This window comes from Muntiacus reevesi, chromosome 15, assembly GCF_963930625.1.
Source record: "Muntiacus reevesi chromosome 15, mMunRee1.1, whole genome shotgun sequence".
Classification (NCBI taxonomy): Eukaryota; Metazoa; Chordata; class Mammalia; order Artiodactyla; family Cervidae; genus Muntiacus; species Muntiacus reevesi.
The window spans coordinates 64,144,303-64,163,079 of record NC_089263.1 but is presented as its reverse complement, the minus strand read 5'-3'; the positions used below and the strand labels follow the sequence as shown (position 1 = coordinate 64,163,079).

Here is an 18,777-nt window from a genome sequence, read left to right as displayed (position 1 = left end):
GAACTTGTCCCTGAAGAGAGGGCCAAGGCCTGGGGGCTGGGGGCTCTGAGACGGTGCACTTCCCAGTAGGGCCACGGTCAGTATTCGCTCATCAACCAGGAAGGGCTGAGTCTCTGGTTCAGATGACCCCAACCCCGGGACTTGCCCAAGGTCACGGCACCAAGGGTGCCGCCGGGCTGGGCCGCAGCCAGACTGCGCCTCCGGCGTGCCTTCGCTCTGCACCAAGATCGCCGGGGAGATGCCTGCGGGCACCTTGAAGAAGGTCGGCGGCTCGGCGCCAACTCAAACTGGGAGGGAGAAGGTTGAGGGGGTGGGGTGGGCGGCGGGGGGTAGCGGTACCTGCGGTGGAAGCCCGGGACGGCTCCCGCCTGGCCCGTCGCCGCCACCACCACGAGGACTAGCGGGAGGAGGGAAGGCAGGGGCCGGGGTGCAGACAAGGCCGAGCGTTCTCAAGTGCCTGCCGGCTCTCCTGCCTCGGTTTCCCGCTCGGAGGCAGGCGTGGGTGTGGGGGAATCCGGAATGTCCGAGGGCCTGAGGTTCTGGCTTCGGGGTCCTGGGCGGGCGCGGGGCGGGGTTAGGCAGGCTGCGCGGGGTCCCGGCCAGGGGATAGTCGGGGTGGGCTGCTTGGGGTTGGGGGGGGTGCTCCGTGGGCAGAGGGTGGCGGACAAAGCGGCGGCACCACCCCGCAGAGCGACCCAATGGAATGAATGGGCTATAAATAGCGGCCAATGGGCGGCCTGCGTCGCGCCCCTTAAGAGCCTCGGGAGCGCGGAGCCGCCGCTGTTCGCCTGCGCCGCGCCCTGAGCTGCAGACAGACCTAGAGCCCCCGCCCCTGCCCGACTGCTCAGTGAGTGAGCCGGGGGACCGGGGGTGGGAGGCGCGGGACACCGAGGTGGGGGTTGTTATGCACGGAGCGGGGGGCGAGGGCCAGGGCGTCGCGCGCTCCGGACCTCCCGGGGTCCGACGCCGGGAGCAGGCGCTCCAGCTGGGCCGGGGGTCCTGGGCGCTGTGGTAGCCCCATGCGTGCAAGCGCCGACCTCGGTGACCTTGACCGCGACCGGGCTGACCGGAGCCCGGGGCCCTGGGTGGTTAGCAGGTCACCAGGAGGCCCGGAGCCTCGGGTCCCCGTTGATTCCCGCGTCTCCCCGCAGCCCGCCGCCGCCATGCCCTTCTCCAATAGCCACAACACGCTGAAGCTGCGTTTCCCGGCCGAAGATGAGTTCCCCGACCTCAGCGGCCACAACAACCACATGGCCAAGGTACTGACCCCCGAGCTGTACGCCGAGCTGCGCGCAAAGAGCACCCCGAGCGGCTTCACGGTGGACGACGTCATCCAGACCGGCGTGGACAACCCAGGTACGCGCGCCTCAGGCCCGAGGTCAGGACAGGAGCCCGCGGCTGGGGTCCAGCGCCCGCGCCCCCTGGGCGCCCCCGGGCCAAGGTCCGGGCGCCCTCTGCGCGCACAGCTGCAGGGTCCTCGGCGGCTTGCTTGGGCCTGGCAGTGACGTCACTGGCCCCATTCCGCGCTCCCCCCAGGCCACCCCTATATCATGACCGTGGGCTGCGTGGCCGGCGACGAGGAGTCGTACGACGTGTTCAAGGAGCTCTTTGACCCCATCATCGAGGACCGGCACGGAGGCTATAAGCCCACCGACGAACACAAGACGGACCTCAACCCCGACAACCTGCAGGTGCGGGTGGCCCGGGGCGAGGGGGCCGGCGGGGTGGGGAGGGGCCGCCCGGCGCTCAGCCCTGCTTGGCCCCCAGGGCGGCGACGACCTGGATCCCAACTACGTGCTGAGCTCGCGGGTGCGCACGGGCCGCAGCATCCGCGGCTTCTGCCTCCCCCCGCACTGCAGCCGCGGGGAGCGCCGCGCCATCGAGAAGCTCGCCGTCGAAGGTAAGGGTCGGGCCGGCTGAGCGGCGCTCTTCGGCCCCGGGCCCTGCCGGCCTGTTTACCAGTCACCCGAGCCGCCGCGCTCTTATCTCCCCGCCGGCTCGGGTTTCCCGGAGGGACCGACGCCCAGCCCCGCGCCCACAGCGCCCTGGAGCCGGGCGAGGGTCGGCTTGGGCCGTGTCGCTCCGGACCGGGGGGACTGACTGGGCTCCAGCTAGGCCGAGCGGGCATCCTGGGGGTGTCGGGCGGGTCCGAGCGCGCGGGGTGGTGGCGGGGTGGGGCAGGAGTCCACCCGTCCTTCTGAGCGTGCTCCTTCGCAGCCCTGTCAAGCCTGGACGGTGACCTGGCTGGGAGGTACTATGCGCTCAAAAGCATGACGGAGGCGGAGCAGCAGCAGCTTATCGACGACCACTTCCTTTTCGATAAGCCCGTGTCGCCCCTGCTGCTGGCCTCGGGCATGGCCCGCGACTGGCCCGACGCCCGCGGCATCTGGTGAGTATCCCTCGGCCCCCGCCCGCCCCGTGCCGGAGGGAAGAGGGCGGCGCCGCGCTCCTCGGGTGGGTTTGGTGCTCCCGGGCCTCTTCGCAGTTGACCTTGACCGTGTAGGTGCGGGAGGGCCCCGAGCGGGTGGGGCCGTCGTGTCGGCGTTCCTCCCCCGCCTCCAGGAGCCGCGGCTCCTTGTTTGCTCTTTCCTTTCCCACCCGCCACCCGCGGGGAGTCGGTCAGGTGCGGGGTGACGCAGACGCTTCCTCGAGGTGGGGGAGCAGGGCTCACAGGCTCCGGATCGGATCGCACGGGATAGAGCGGCCCCCCGTGGACGGGGCGGGGCCGGGCCGGCTGCCTCTGCCCCTCAGCCCCTAGGTGGGCACCACACGGGACCTGACCGGCTAGCTGGGAAGCAGCTCAGGGCTTCGTGTGCCCTCTGAGGTGCCCTGTGTGCCCGCAGGGTGTTGATGGGTCTAGAGTCGTGATAGCAGCCCCCCGGCCCTAGGGCCAGCTGGGGCGAGCACCTCAGCGACTTGGGGAAGTGCCCCGGCCCTTGGCGCCTCAAGGTTTTGTTCCTGGATGTGTCCGGAGACCCTTGTCCAGGGAGGCGGCTTGACTGTACCCCTCCCCCAGGCACAATGACAATAAGACCTTCCTGGTGTGGATCAACGAGGAGGACCACCTGCGGGTCATCTCCATGCAGAAGGGGGGCAACATGAAGGAGGTGTTCACGCGCTTCTGCAACGGCCTCACCCAGGTCAGGGCTGGTGCCACGGAGGGGCAGGGCCAGGCCTCAGGGTTCAGGCAGAGATGGAGGTGCCCCATCAACCCTCTGGGGAGATCAGGTCTTTGTTGCCTCAGGGTCCTGTGGGAGGGGGCACCCCGGATCCCAGCTGGTCCCCTGGGGCTGTCTTCAGCCATGCCTCCCCTCTCACACCTTCTCCACCTCCAGATTGAAACGCTCTTCAAGTCTAAGAACTACGAGTTCATGTGGAACCCTCACCTGGGCTACATCCTCACCTGCCCGTCCAACCTGGGTACGGGTCTGCGGGCCGGGGTGCACATCAAGCTGCCCCACCTGGGAAAGCACGAGAAGTTCCCCGAGGTGCTCAAGCGGCTGCGGCTTCAGAAGCGAGGCACAGGTGAGTGGCGGGGGGTGCCACGAGGCAGCCCGCTCCCCCGGGCAGCCCCCCACCCGGCCCCGCTGAGCTGGCTGTCTCCCCAGGCGGTGTGGACACCGCCGCCGTGGGCGGAGTCTTCGACGTCTCCAACGCCGACCGCCTGGGCTTCTCGGAGGTGGAGCTGGTGCAGATGGTGGTGGACGGCGTGAAGCTGCTCATCGAGATGGAGCAGCGGCTGGAGCAGGGCCAGGCCATCGATGACCTCATGCCGGCCCAGAAGTGAGGCCCTGGCTGTACCTGCCGCCTCCACCAGCTCCTCCGCTGCTTCCTAACTTATTGCCGAGGCCGTGCCCACCACGCGCCCGGAGGCTCGCTGTGCGGTGGCTGAGCCCTTAGCCTTGCTGTAGAGACTTCGTCGCCCTCGGTAGAGTTTATTTTTGTGATGGCTGAGATGTTGCTGATGCTGAAATAAACTAGAGTTTTGGCCTGTCCCAGGTCTGAGTGGTGCCTCCTCTTTCCAGGGCGGCCCAGGGCCCAGCCGCGGGCTCCGAGGCCTGGCCTGCCCCGTCCGCTGGGACCGTGCTGTGCCCCCCAGTCGTATTCCGTGAACCTCTGCCCTCCCTGCAGGACCGGGTTGGGCTGCTGGCAGAGTCCCAGCTTGAGCATCTAGAGGATCTATTCGGGGGCCTGCGGGGTGGAGCCTGGCACTTCAGTCGGCCCCAGCCTGTAGCCTGGAGGAGCTCTGGATGCTGGGGGAAGGGCAGGAACCCAGAAATTTGGTACTTTTCCAGCTCCGCCCCCGAAAGCCATTTCCTCCTCTTGCTACCAGCTTCTCCCTGTTGCCTCCCCCTCCCACCCTAACACCTACTCTATTTCCTAAATAACCTCTCTGCTCTGCTTCCTTCCCTTTCAGCTTCCCCAGGCCTAACCCTCCCGTCCCTCCCAGGGAGCCCCAGGGCCCCCTTAGTCCTCCCATCCTTGCAGCCTCTTCTCCAGGACCCAGTTCCTGGGTCTCCCCTGGCGGGTCCCCAAACAGGGAGGGGGTGAGCTGTTCGGAATAAGGTCTTTGGGTCTGTCTCCCGGCTGCTGCTGGGGGTCCCACCGCGGGTGGGCAGGCACCCTAGGTAGGAGGGGTGAGCCAGCAGCCCCGCCCTGGGCTTGTCCACTCCAGCGCCTCAGTTCACCGACGGTCTGCTGCCCCCTGCTGGCCAGGGCTGCCCCTGCGTAATCAGCCGTTCAGACCTGACCCTCCTGGGGTTACCCTGCCACTGGGAGAAGCCCGCCCGGGGCTGGCAGTCATGCCTACCAAGAACCATGGACTCTCATGTCCCAGGGGCATTTTGTCAACTTAGACCCCAGGGCCCAGGACCAGGAGGTTGGAGTGACAGCCGTGGAGTGGCAGGCATGCCGTGGAGTGGCAGGCATGCCTTGGCGTCGTTCTCAGTGGCCAGGTGGGTGTGAGGGACTCACAGGCAGAGCCTTTGCCGGGGGAGGAGGGCAGAGGCTGGGTGAGTGAACACCCGAGTAGGCTGGGCAATGAGGGCAAGCCCTCTGGCACAGAAGGGGTCTCTGCACCATCCTGGGGGTCCTTGACTAGCTTGCAGGCCAGGGCCCAGTTCTGCACTTGCCCTCTTGCCATGAAGTTCCAGGTCAGGGGCACGTATCAGGCAGGACTCCTTTGCTCAGCTTCCTCTTCAGCTACGGTCCCCCTCCAGCAAGTGGGGGCTGGGCCAGGCCAGGCCGTGCTTTGCAGACTGTCTGGTGACTCAGAGCGGAAAGCACGGAAGTGTGCGCCTCTGGGAAGGCCTCTCCCTGCTGAGGGGCTTGAGCAGCTCACAAGAGGCAGCAGCAGGGTGGGAGGCCTCCCTGCTGGGCCAGGAGCCGCCAGGATGGCTGTGTTGCCATCTGCGTGGCCAGCAGGCAGGGTTCCAGGCCTGAGGCCTTGCCTGTGTGCCCCCTCCAGCTGAAGGCCCCCCCTGCGTGTCCAGCCCCCCGCACCACCCGGGACTGTCTCAGGAATGACTGCGCAGGGGACCTGAGGGGCCTGGCCTGGCAGGCACATCGGTTCCTGATAGAATGTCCAACACGTTCACCACCTTTTTGAGACTATCCCAGTGGGACGTGCCAGGAATTAGCAGTGATCACACCAAAGGAACTGGAACTTCCAGTCACCCTGTGCAGGCCTGTCACCAGGAAGGGCGGGTGGGCAGGGCTCCCTGCAGGATCTCTTATGAGACAGTAAAGTCAACACCCGGGGAGCCTCGCCCTCGTGCCCACAGCTGGGGTGGGGCCCTCGGGAACTGGGTCCAGCTCCCTGGGACCCTGTAAGGAGAAGTGTCTTCCGCAGGCTCAGGACTACCCTGACTCAAACCCACTGCTGCTCCCTGGGCCACCCGTTTTATCACTTTTTACTCAACCCGAACTTGTAAGCTGCACTATTTTTGGAACAAGACCATACACCCAGCAAGAGCACTTCTGCTCAGCCTTCCGTGGACCCTTCAGCCAGAGTCCCTACAACTCCTCCCCCTTTCCTCTGGATTTAAGAGACCTTTAAACAGGGCGATTTTAATATCCCTTGAAACTATGGTGGAACATGGGAAGTCTAAGAAACGCCCAGCCACACAGTACACACTTGTCTTCACTCAGGATCTGGAGTGGAAGTTACCCAGGAGCACCAGAGCACACCGTACCTGCAGCGCAGCCGGGGCTGGCCAGGACGCCCCTCACCACGGAGCCGCCAACAGCTGGTGGGAGGAAGGGATGCTCGCTGCCGCCCGCCTCTAGGTGCCAGCAGCATCGCTCGCGCTGCTCGGGACAATGGGAAGAAACTCTCTAGGCAATGCCAAGGGTCCCCTGGGGGCCCAGGTCGCCCTCGGCCCCTTCAAGAACCATCACTGCACAGAGATAACGAAACGCAATCACTCAGGACAGGGGTGAGCCGGTCAGGACTCCAACAACAAACGGCTGGCTACAGAACTGGGCCACCTCCCTCCCTCGATGTGGTGTCACGCGGGCGTGGAGAACTTGGTGAGCCGGCGACACGCTTAAAACAGCAGAAGTGTAAAAGCAGGTTATAAAACAGCTTGTCCTTATGGGATCCCACACAGATCACGGATGGAAAAATCCCGGAGAACAGTAGTCGGCTGTGGGTGGTGGGGTAACAGGTGACTTCCTGCATTTTCTTTTGCAGAGTTGCTACAGTGAACATGTATTCCTTATATAAATAGCTCATTTTTTTTTTTTTTTTTGAGTGGTTTAAAATAAACGCTCTAAGGTGTCCTAGTTGGTGGGAGACTTGAGGCTTCTCTCCTGACTTCCTGGACTGTCTACTGGTTCCAGGCTCCTCGCCAGCCAGGCCAGCAGGTGGGTGTTGCCCCCATCACTTCTGTGGACACCAGCCTCCGTCACAAGGACCCACACTGAGGTCAGCTCTTGTCTCCTGTGGATCACTGCCTTAAGGCACTCCAGCCCTGTCCTGGGCTCTGTTTCTCTGCCCTTGTTTCAATGAAAACTTTAGTTCCCGTCTCCTCCCTCCGGGTATGAAGGATTTAGGCCCTGACTCTGGTTGCTTGTCCCCCTGACTGGCCCTTGATCCTTTCCTTGACTAATCCAAGGGTCCTCCTTAGGCTGACCAACCTGGCAGACTTTAGGTGCTCACGGGGACCCCACTGTTGACACTGGGAGAATGCCAGAACAAATAAGTACCATCAGCCAGGACCCATCAGACCCCTGGCAACTCATCCCAATAAAACACAGGAGTAACTGCAAGCATCCCGATGGACTCCTGCTAGGATGCGTATTAGCTAATCGGGGAAAATTTAGACTGATAGGGCAAAAAATATTGGGTCATTAAATTACAATACCATCTTGTAGCTGACGGTCTTACTTTGTAAAAGACAAGACAAATCGGGCAGGAAGTCCCATTCATCCTAAGGTTCAAATGAAAGTGAAAGTCACTCAGTCATGTTGGACTCTTTGCAATCCCTTGGACTATACAGCCTATGGAATTCTACAGGTCAGAACACTGGAGTGGGTAGCCTATCCCTTCTCCAGTGGATCTTCCTGACCCAGGAATTGAACCGGGGTCTCCTAAATTGCAGGTGGATTCTTTACCAACTATCAGGGAAGCAAGACCCTATTCCAAACTCCGAGTCTAGAGAACTGCTTGGTGCGCCTGGCTCACACCCCGTCCCCCCAGAGGAGCGTGATGTTTCAGATGATCCCCTTATGAGTCAACCGCCCTGAGGTCCACAGTTGGGAGCTCCTACCTATCCCAATTCTGAAGGGGTGGCAGTCTTCCAGACCATTTACCCCTAATGCCCCATCTGGGGGGCTGGAGACCCCAGACTCCTATCAATAAGCTCATGGATATGGCCTTTGGGATACTTAATAGCATAGAAGGGTAGAAGGGGCTACCCTGGTGGCTCAGATGGTAAAGAATTCGCCTGCAAAGCAGATGTGGGTTCGATCCCTGGGTTGGGAAGATCCCCTGGAGAAGGGAATGGCAACCCACTCCAGTATTCTTGCTGGAGAATTCCATGGCCAGAGGAGACTGGCAGGCTACAGTCCATGGGGTTGCAAAGAGCTGAACATGACTAACCATTTCTCTTTTTCTTTATAGGGGAGAGGAGACAAAAAGGATTCAGGGACAACATGAAAAAGCCTAATTCCTGGCAGCAGCCGTAACCCCAGCACCACCTCAAGGTTATGCACCCTTGCGAAGACCCATGCTGAGGATAGGACCCACGAAGCCTGGATCAGAGCCGCTGTCTCACTGAGAAAACATGTTTTAAGTGCAGACAAGAGGGCCACTGGAAGCGAGACCGCCACCAGTCCTGAAGGGATATTGGGGCTCTCAAACCAATGATGGCCGACAGGGCCCAGGGCCTCCCCGTCTCCCAAAGAACACCTGGAGAAGTCTCTGCGGTTCATTTCTCTGGAGAAGTTTAAGGTAAGCCTTGATGTGGCTGGTAGTTTTCTTAGTAGAAACGGCAGCTGACTGACCTCCTTCCCAATCCTGTAAGATGCTGGGGACTGATGGAAAGCCCCCAGCCAAGTGCTGCTCGTGCCGGAGTGCACGGCCCCCTTGCTGGGAAACGGACTTGCTCACTAAATCCCAGGCAACTGTACAGCTTGGAGACCCTCAAAGAAAAGGCACCCACAAAGAAAGAGTTATTCCTGGTGGGGAGGGGAGCCATGCTCAGTCCCAAGCAAGAGGTCTCCATTCTACCCCATCCAAGCTGTCAAACTATGGGCTGCTGACCTGGTTCACGCTGCTGGAAGTAAACATGGCTTTCTTCTGCACCCAGACTCTGAACACCTCTTTGCCTTTGAGTGGACAGACCCAGACACCGCAATGCCATGAATGCATCCGCTCTGTGTGCTTATAAAACTCAAGCCAACGGTGCCCACAGGATACAGATGCAAACAATGTAAAAGTCTGGGAAAAAATTGTCCTGGTACCTTTAAAAATAGGATTCCGTGGGGCTATAGACAAGCCTCCTTACATCAAAGGCCAGACTGAGGGCCATACAAAATTGTAAACAGATTACCAAAATGGAGGCCGATGGTCTGACTAAACTAACTGTACCTCACAGGGATTTTGGGGGAAGGTTTCCCCCCTAAGTTAAATGAGGAAAAGTAAAACATTCCAACATGCGTGAACATGGGTGTGTCAGTCTCTCAATATCAATGAGGTAGCCACCTAATTCTTTTTAAAAGAAAAAAAAAAATTGTCCTTGTTTTACAAGTCAGATCTTCAGAGAACTAGAGGTGTGGCTCTAAAAGCAATCCAAAACCCACCAATCCTTAAAAAAGTATTAAGAATAAAGAAAGTCATCCTGGGAGGAACTTGCCTATGCCTTTGACATTCAAATGCCCTACGTGGTTTGCTCCAGGAACTCCCATCTCTGCCAACTTAAAATGGAGAAAAGTAGAATCACTTGTTTGACTTAGTATGAACAGAATGCCCTTGTGGCTATACTCAGCTGGTAAAGAATCTGCCTGCAAAGCGGGAGACCTGGGTTCAATCCCTGTTGGGAAGATCCCTTGGAGAAGGGAAAGGCTACCCACTCCAGTATTCTGGAGAATTTTTGTTAGGGCAACAGTCCATGGGGTCGCAAAGAGTCGGACATGACTGAGTGACTTTCACTTTCACTGAAAATCAGATTTTCAGACTTTCACTTTGCAAACAGACATGCCACAAGCAGCAGAGATTTACTGCATAGCACAGGGAACTATAGTCAACATCTTGTTCTGTTCTTAGTTGCTCAGTCATGTCTGATTCTTTGTGACCCCATGGTCTGTAGCCCGCCAGGCTACTCTGTCCATGGGGATTCTCCAAGCCAATCCAACCCACTGGAGTGGGTTGCCATGCCCTCTTCCAGGGTATCTTCCTAACCCTAATCCCATTGCAGGTGGGTTCTGTGCCATCTGAGCCACCAGGGAAGCCCAAGAAGACTGGAGTGGGTTGCCATGCCCTCCTCCAGGGGATCTCCCAGCCCAGAATCTAACCAGGGTCTCCTGCACTGCAGGCAGATTCTTTACCAGCTACCAGGGAAGCCCCAATATCTTGTAATAACCTACAATGGAAAATAATTTCAAAAATAATATATGTATATAAGTGAATCACACACACAAAAATTCTACTTTTTGAAAATAAGTAATATTTATCTTTAAGCCAAGTTTTCTGAATGTCCTTTAGACATCTGATAACAAGGAACAAAATACAACATTTTAAATGCATTTGTGTAGGATCTAAGGTTGATATGGTTTTTGCTTGTCTATTTTTCTTTGTTGTTACGTGTCTAATGGTTTATGATGTCTATCTTCTCTGTGAATTGTACCTTTTATCATTAAAAAATTCATCTTTGTTTCATTAAAAATAATAAAACGCAAATTTTGAAGGAGGGAGTAAATAATTTGGAACAGAGACTTTTCCGATGGTCCAGTGGTCCAGAATCTGCCTTGAAAAACAGGGGATGCAGGTCTGATCCCGGTCAGGGAACGAAGATCTGACATGTCATGGAAAAATTACGCCCCCACACCAAACTCAGAGTCTGCGTGTGGCAACAGAAGATCCCACGTGCTGCAACTAATAACCCACACAGCCAAATTTAAACAAATTAATAATAATTTGGAACTTGTCAAGGACAAATAAATATCTTAAGCATTTCCCATAAATATTAGTAGAAAGGGTTTTGCCAGTGAGACAAATAAACTTGATTTGTTCCATCTGCCAGAAACTCAATTTTAATCCAACCTCTTTTGCAGACTAGTGGGTTTATACTGCTGTACCTGACTCATGGCTGAAATTTTAGAACAGGAACTATAAGGCCTCTCTGTTTGCCTGTTCGAATGTATCTCTATGTGTCTTGTAGATGTAAGGTACTGCCAAAAACTAATTCGTGAAATTGACTTAAAGAAAATTAAGCACTTTAATACTCATAAACAAATCTGGCCAGAATGAACTTCAGTTTCACATCATCTGGAAAATATCTAGTACTAAACTGATGTCATCAATGTTATATACCATGGTTTATCTATTGCTAATGTGTCAGCAAGAAAAATAACTCAACATGGAAAAACTTTTAAGAAAGCATGTGTTTTCTGTAAAAGAAGGTGTGAGGAATGAAAAATACTGAAAAGAGTTATGTACAATCATGATTTTCTAAGACTGGATTGAGTTTAGTTGGATAAATCAATTTTGGGAGGGCCCCTGAGACATCCCAGAGAGAAATATTTAACTAGTAGTATTTAGTATGTTGAGAACTAAGTTAAAGTAACACCTAGATTTGGTTTTTCTTTCTGTTAAGCCTGAATTGCAAGCAGATTCTTTACTGTCTGAGCTACCAGTGAAGCAAATAAATACTGTCTCAGTCTAACAGGAGGCAAAGGGGCAGGGCACACCTTTGGAAAGAATGATATAGCCCAAGGATACAACATAAACGGATTAGAATCAAAAGGGACCAAGACTAGCCAAGACTAGACCTTGATCCTCGATTGCAACTAGTGAAATGACACACCCAGAGGTGCCCTGACAGTTCCAAGGCACTGTTAAAAGACCAAGGAGTGGGTGGTTCCAGAAAAGCATCCACTTCTGCTTTATTAGTCAATTAGTCAATAAAGCAGAAGTCTTTGACTGTGTGGATCACTACTGTGGAAAATTCTTAAAGAAATGGGAATACCAGACCATCTTACCTGCCTTCTGAGAAATCTGTATGCAGGTCAAGAAGCAACAGCTAGAACCAGACGTGGAACAACAGACTGGTTCCAAATCGGGAAAGGAGTACGACAAGGCTGTATATTGTCACCCTGCTTATTTAACTTATATACAGAGTACATCATGCAAAATATCAATAACCTCAGATATGCAGGTGACACCACCCTTATGGCAGAAAGAAAAACTATAGAGCCCCTTGGTGAAAGAGAAAGAGTGAAAAAGTTGGCTTAAAGCTCAACGTTCAGAAAACTAAGATCATGGCATCCAGTCCCATCACTTCATGGCAAATAGGTGGGGAAATAATGGAAACAGTGACAGACTCCATTTTCTGGGGCTCCAAATTCACTGTAGATGGTGAATGCAGAGAGGAAATCAAAAGATGCTTACTCCTTGGAAGAAATGCTATGACCAACCTAGATAGCATACTAAAGAGCAGAGACATTACTTTGCCAACAAAGGTCCATCTAGTCAAAGCTATGGTTTTCCCAGTAGTCATGTATGGATGTGAGAGTTGGACTATAAAGAAAACTGAGCGCTGAAGAATTGATTCTTTTGAACTGTGGTGTTGGAGAAGACTCTTGAGAGTCTCTTGGACTGCAAGGAGATCCAACCAGTCCATCCTAAAGGAAATCAGTCCAGAATATTCATTGGAAGGACTGATGCTGAAGCTGAAACTCCAATACTTTGGCCACCTGATGTGAAGAACTGACTCACTGGAAAAGACCCTGATGCTGGGAAAGATTGAGGGCAGGAGGAGAAGGGGATGGCAGAGGATGAGATGGTTGGATGGCATCACTGACTCGATGGACATGAGTCTGAGTAGGCTCTGGGAATTGGTGATGGACAGGGAAGACTGGTGTGCTGCAGTCCATGGGGTCGCAGAGTTGGACATGACTGAGCCACTGAACTGGAGTAAGCTGTGGCCCAAATCCCAGAACTCTCCACCCCTTCCCCAAAATAGTTGGACTAATCTTCCCACTCATTAGCATATGAAATTACCCAGCCTATACAAACTAACCACACCACATTTCACAGCTGCACTCACCCTCTGCAATGGTCCACACTCTGCCTGTGGAGTATGCCTCTTCTCTCTGAATCTGAATAAATTCACTTCTTACCTATCACTTTGTCTCACTGAATTCTTTCTGATGAGTCATTAAGAAACTGAGCTTCATTAGGTCCTGAAACCAGGTTCTGTGGGTTTTGGCTGGATTTGAGTCCCAGCCATGTGGGTTTGAGTCTCAAGCAGAGTTCTGGCTTAGTGTGAGTCCCAGCCACATGGGTTCAAGTCCCAATCTGAGGTACACGGTTTCAGCAGTGAGAGATCAGCTAACTTTGGGATGCTTCAGAGGGACCTTGAGGCATTTAAGAGAGAAATATTTAACTATTATTTAGCATGTTAAATTACATGGAGAGCATTATCACATGAGTCATAATCCCACTTAAAAACATACTGTAGGTGCGTGGGAGGGAGGGGATATATGTATACATACAGTTAACTCACTTTGTTGTACAACACTGTAAGGCAACTCTACCCAAATAAAAAATTCTTAAATTTAAAAAATATAATGTATGGATGTTATTAATGCAGAAACACGTCCTGGTATAATGCTAGAGCTCTAGTTCTTACCTTAAAATGCTGTATGTCATATCAATGACTAAGCTTCTTTATCAACTACACTGTAATCAGATGTTTAACTGTGCCTTTTAAGTCTTCTGTCGTTTATAGACAGTTATTGTACCTTGATGTTGTCACAAAAATGCTTCATCTTCAAAAACAGGAAGGCTGTGGAAGCAGCTATAACAATACCACATCAAGGTAATGGCTGTGTGAGGACTGCAGCCCATACCTGCTCAAAACAAGGAGCTGTCCTGCCCCTGGGGCCCTAGGTCAGGCATCCGGAGATTTTCACTCCCTGACAGGCGGGGTCGACACCCCTACTCAGCCCAGAAGCAGCTACAGAAGACGCAGTGTTGTCCCTCTGCTTTCCGTAAGAATGTGGGAGTAAACCTCTGAGGGGTGAATTAGTCAGGAAGGGGGCCTGGCACAGCCTTTAAAAGAATGACACAGCCCAAGAACATCCCATAAACTGACTAGAACCATCTAGGTCCAAGACAGTGGACAAGTGGACTTCCACTAGACCTTGAGCCTCAGTATAACATGCCAGAAAGTTAAGTGACACACCCATAGGCACTATACTTCCAAGGCAGATTGTAAAGGTTAAAAAGTGGGCAGTGGCCCAATTCCTGGAAATCCCTGCCCTTTCCCCCAACAGCTGGAGTACTCCTCATTAGCATATGAAATGACCCATCCCTATGAAAACTGACACCCTCAACCTTTGGGGTCACTCTCACCTTCTGAGATGGCCCACACTCTATGGAAAGTGGCGGTGGTGTTCACACACGAAGTTGAGCCCCGTTCTTTGCAGCCCCATGGACTGCAGCATATTAGGCTTCCCTGTCCTTCACCGTCTCCCGGAGTTGGCTCAAACTCACGTCCATTGAGTCAGTGACGCCATCCAACCATCTCATCCTGTTGCCAGCACTTGGGTCTTTTCCAACCAGTCACATCTTTGTATCAGGTGGCCAAATTACTAGAGTTTCAGCTTCAGCATCACTCCTTCGAATGTATACACAGGGTTTATTTCCTTTAGGACAGACTGGTTTGATCTCCTTGCTGTCCAGGGGACTTTCAAGAGTCTTCTCCAGCACCACAGTTTGAAAGCATCAGTTCTTCAGTGTTCAGTTTTCTTTATGGAACGCTTTTACATCTGTATATGCCTGCTGTAAAAACCACAGCTTTGCCTATATGGACCGTTGTTGGCAAGTGATGTCTCTGCTTTTTAACAGTTATGTCCCTGAATAAAGCTACTTTCTCACTGAACAGAAAAGAAGAAGCTTAGCCCTCACCCATCCTTCTCCGTGCCGTTATCCTACACTGGCTATGTGGTGAGGCTTTAGGTGTTTCCCCATTCATCCCACCCCACCCAAACTGGGCTGGTCCTATGTCTGGTACAGGTGGTCTGTGTTAATACCTGCCCTGGTTATTTTAGAAATGTACCATTTAGGAAATAAAGTTTCCACTGGAGTAAAAAGTCTAGTTTTGTCAATACCTTTGACCCATCAACTGCCCAACACTTCAAACAGAATTACAATTTCAAAAGAGTATAATAAAGGTGGTCCATACTTATCCACACTTGAAACTGCTGACTGTTTGCCAGGGGCCACTTGCACGCGACACCAACAGTCACAGCACCAGTGCAGTGTCTGTGTGAGCAGAACCGCTTTGAGCAGGGGGGGCCGGGGTCCTGCCTCCGCCTCCTTCCTGGAGCCTGGAGAGGAGGATGCAGGTGCTGACGTCTTTCCTCTACTCTCTAGCATCAGCGAGAGATGCTCACACAGCTCTGACTCTCCAGTCCTGTCCCAGCATTTTGGTTCAATTCATTAACACTGGGAGACTAGGAAACTCCGATCAGCAACACACGCCCTACATCCTGAGCGAGGTCAAGACAAGAGGATGTCTGGCATGCTCTTTCAGGATAACACGACTCCCATCCTCTATTCACAGGCTAAGCCACGAGATAAGCCCACGCCGTCTCCAGAGCTCAGAGGAGGAGGGGAGAGGACCCAGGGACCTAGGCACTGGGGCTGCAAGAGAAGTCAGCCGGGCTGAAAGGGAGGATACCAAAGACAGTAGGTGCCAGTGGAGCTGAATGCTGAAGGCCGACAGAGGAGGGATGCGTCTGGGGCTGGTGGAGTGGGCCGCAGCTCTGGTGCTGGGACACGACTCCCAGGGGCCCCTCTACCAACTTCTCCTGGTCCCACACGAGGGAACAGGACTGCATGTGCTCCCACTTCCTGGCTTCCTTGCATGCAGAACACGCCTGTGTGAGAAAGTGCTCACACCCACCCACGCCTGCTGGCAGCACCCCCCAAGGGGACGGGCAGCCAGTGCAGCCCTCACTCCGGAAAGAGCGGGAGGACTACCCGGGCCACGCCGGATACCTCCTGTCTGGTCCCTAGCACCAGGCTGCCCAGGGCAGCAGGGTCTGATTTGGTCTGGAGGCAGAACTGTGCCCCAAAGCCTGCCAAGTCACCCCCTAAGAAGTGTTGAACCCAAGTCCCCTCAACGGAACAGCGCGGCGTTGAGCCCACTGCTGCCCTGACACTTGCCCCACCATGGCACGGGGACGCGGCGAGGCCGCCGTGCCTGCCTTGACACAGGCTACTTACTCCCTGCTTCCACTGGGCAACATGGGGCTTCCGGGCGTTCCTTGTCTCCGCCCGCCTCCTCCACCCAGACTGGGCTTCCTGCTCAGCCCTGAGCCCGGCGTCCCTTCACGCAGCCAGGCTTCCCAGCTGTGCGTGAGTCCCTCTTCCTGTGACGGAACCCTCCAGAGAACATGGCTGCTAACCTGCTCCTGGAGCCCAGAGCTCAGCACGGGGCCCCCTGAGAGCAGCTGTCCCACCCCGAACCCTGAGTGCGAGTGTCGCTAAGTGAACACACAAACGGAGAAACAGTGACAGTCTTCCCATCTTGTCCTGAAACACCTGAACTAGGACCGTATCACCTGGAGTGGTGAAACTCAGGGAAGGAACACAATGTTGATCTTCAAACACTTGAGCCTTGAGCATAAAGCTGCCGAGGAGAGCAGAGCACGCCAGGGTGATGGAGGAAGCTGCGACAGGTCAGGAAAATGCAGCAGGCGCCGGAACTCCCCGCAGACACCCAGAGCCGGAGAAGTTCCCGATGAGCAGTTGCAGGCTTCTTTTCTAAGAGGGCAGGCGGAGAGGGGGCAGGAAGGAGACACGGCACAGGCTGGGGAGGGACGCTCTGCCGGCTCTTCCCTTGGTGGCACCCCCACGAAGGCCTCTGTGTATCACTGCAGTCAGAAACCGCAGGAATGAATACCAGGGAGCTGGGGAGGACACGAGAACCTCGGAGCATGTAACCACTCAGCCCCGTCACACAGGCAGCCACAGAAAAACCACCACAAGAAAATCCACAAGGCAACCAAACCAACGCTGACGGCATCAGACCGGCCAATCCGGCCCCAGGGGCCCCTGCTGTGACCCTGAGCCTGGGTCGACTCGGCAAGGGCGGTCTGGTCTAACCTCCGCCCCAAGGTGACCCTGCTCTGCGGGAGGCTCCAGCTTGTGGCTAAGCAGTCAGAAGTAACTGGTGGCGGCCACCGCTAAACAGACAACGGTGGGGGCCCGCGCTAATCAGAGTTAACGGTGGGGCCACTACTAACGCCCAAGTGAATCCTGACTAACCTCCTGACTGAACACACCTCACAGGCTGGCAAGCCTCAGGTCGCTACTGTTTCAAGGGACTGAAACCCAAACACCACGCTGACCGTGCAACTCTTCAGGGCCGGGTCCAGAGTAAGGCGCTCAGCCAAGTGTTTCGACTCGAAGGTTTGCATCTCATAGCCGATGTCTCACCAGGTGGCCTCCTCCTGGGCGTCTACAGGAACCTGCACAATCTGCGCTGAACGACACCACATGGGCATCAGTAGAGGCAGGTGGGTGAAGAGCAAAGCGCACTGGCCCAGCCGGGACCAGGGGCTCCATCCTCGCCCCACCGCCGGGCCTCGTTGGAAACACAGGAAGGGCCCAGAGAGCTGCTGGAGATCCAGCAGGATGGGCCTTGTCCGGACCAAACACGGCTCCCTGCAGCTGCAGCCCGAGTCAGCCTGTCTCAGCCTGGGCTGACGGGCAAGAGGCGGCTCAGGGGAGACGCGGAACAGCCACCTCGTGTGTTCCAGCCCCTCAGGCCTGTGCTCCGTCACTGTCGCCAATGACTATCTCTTTTGTACTATGTCCCAGGCACCATGCTAGGTCCTTGGGTTACAGAAAGGAGCAAAAAAAAAAACCAGACCAAGCTCCTTGCCCAGTGAGGCTTACAGTCTAGCAACAGCAAAGAGACAAGAGACAAGGGAAATCTGTAAATGCTGTTGGCTGTTAGGGTGGCAGGAGCAGGGCACAGTGATCGTTGAGGGCTGAGTAGGGCAGGCAGGCCCAGGAGTGGCCAGCATCGGCGGAGGAGGAGACTCGAGCCTAGGGGAGGTGAAGCGCCCTCAGCTTCCTGCCTGGTGCTCACACCTGGCCCACCACTTCTTGTCCTCTGGGCACACTGGCACAGCCTGTCAACTTTCCTCACAGCAGGCTCTGAGCCCAGAACCCCATAGACACGGGGGGAATGTCTTCACGAAGTCTCTGCAGGCAGGGCAGGGTTCCCTCCTGAACGCCAGAGAACGCTGTTTGGGGACTTCTGTGCTCTGGGCAAGCCAGGAGGGGACAGTCGAGGACTGGCCTAATAGGCCTAACAGGGCCTGCGCCTGGGGAGCTGCTGACCTCCAGATAGCTGCCAGGAGCCCTGCTCTGCACGTGCCATCTGAGGGACCCGGCCAGCACCCCAGCGTGAGACACCTTAAACATGCTGACTTTCTGGGGAGGAAAGCTGAGGTTAAGAAGCTGGAATCTGGAAACAGGCTGCCCAGGTGCAGGGCAGACACCACGAGGGCACAGTGCCCGACCCACATTTGAACAGGGCTCTGAGGACCACAGGGAGGGACTCCGGTCCTTACCTGCTCCGCCCTGGCCCCCCTGGCAGCACTGACCCTGCCGTGGCAAGGAGCAGGCAGAGGCCCCATAGTGGGCAGCGGCCCCCTTCCCGGAAGAGGACGTTCACTTCTGAGTTCACACAGGCTTTCTCAAAATGCCCCGTCTACTATCTGTCCTGGGCCCCAAGGCCATCCTGCACTCTCAGCGTTCTCAGACTCGGGCCCAAACTGAAGAAAAGTCTCAGATTCTCCCAGCAAAACCCATTTTCCACATGCCCTCCTCACCTGGTGAGCTTCCTTCCTGGGGACACAAGTGAGGCCCAGGTTTCCTGTCACCTCTGGCTGGGCTCTGTTCTCTCAGGCAAACCAAGACCAATTCGCAAAGCTGCTGGCCTCTGGCCTCCTCGGGGACTGGCAGGGACTAACCTGGCAGGGACAGACCCACCTGGACTCAGCTGCGCACCATCAGAATGCCTGCAAGGC

At 55.5% G+C, this 18,777-nt stretch overlaps 1 protein-coding gene across 1 annotated transcript; it reads left to right on the top strand.

The window, feature by feature from the left end:
• Positions 1 to 758: 758 nt before the first annotated feature.
• On the top strand, positions 759 to 3,995 carry CKB (creatine kinase B). The gene is made up of 8 exons (XM_065905873.1): positions 759 to 847; positions 1,152 to 1,356; positions 1,537 to 1,691; positions 1,768 to 1,900; positions 2,218 to 2,389; positions 3,017 to 3,140; positions 3,336 to 3,525; positions 3,609 to 3,995. The coding sequence occupies exons 2-8, from the start codon at positions 1,164 to 1,166 to the stop codon at positions 3,785 to 3,787; spliced, it is 1,146 nt and encodes a 381-aa protein (XP_065761945.1). The 5' UTR covers positions 759 to 847; positions 1,152 to 1,163; the 3' UTR covers positions 3,788 to 3,995.
• The last annotated feature ends 14,782 nt before the right edge of the window (positions 3,996 to 18,777 follow it).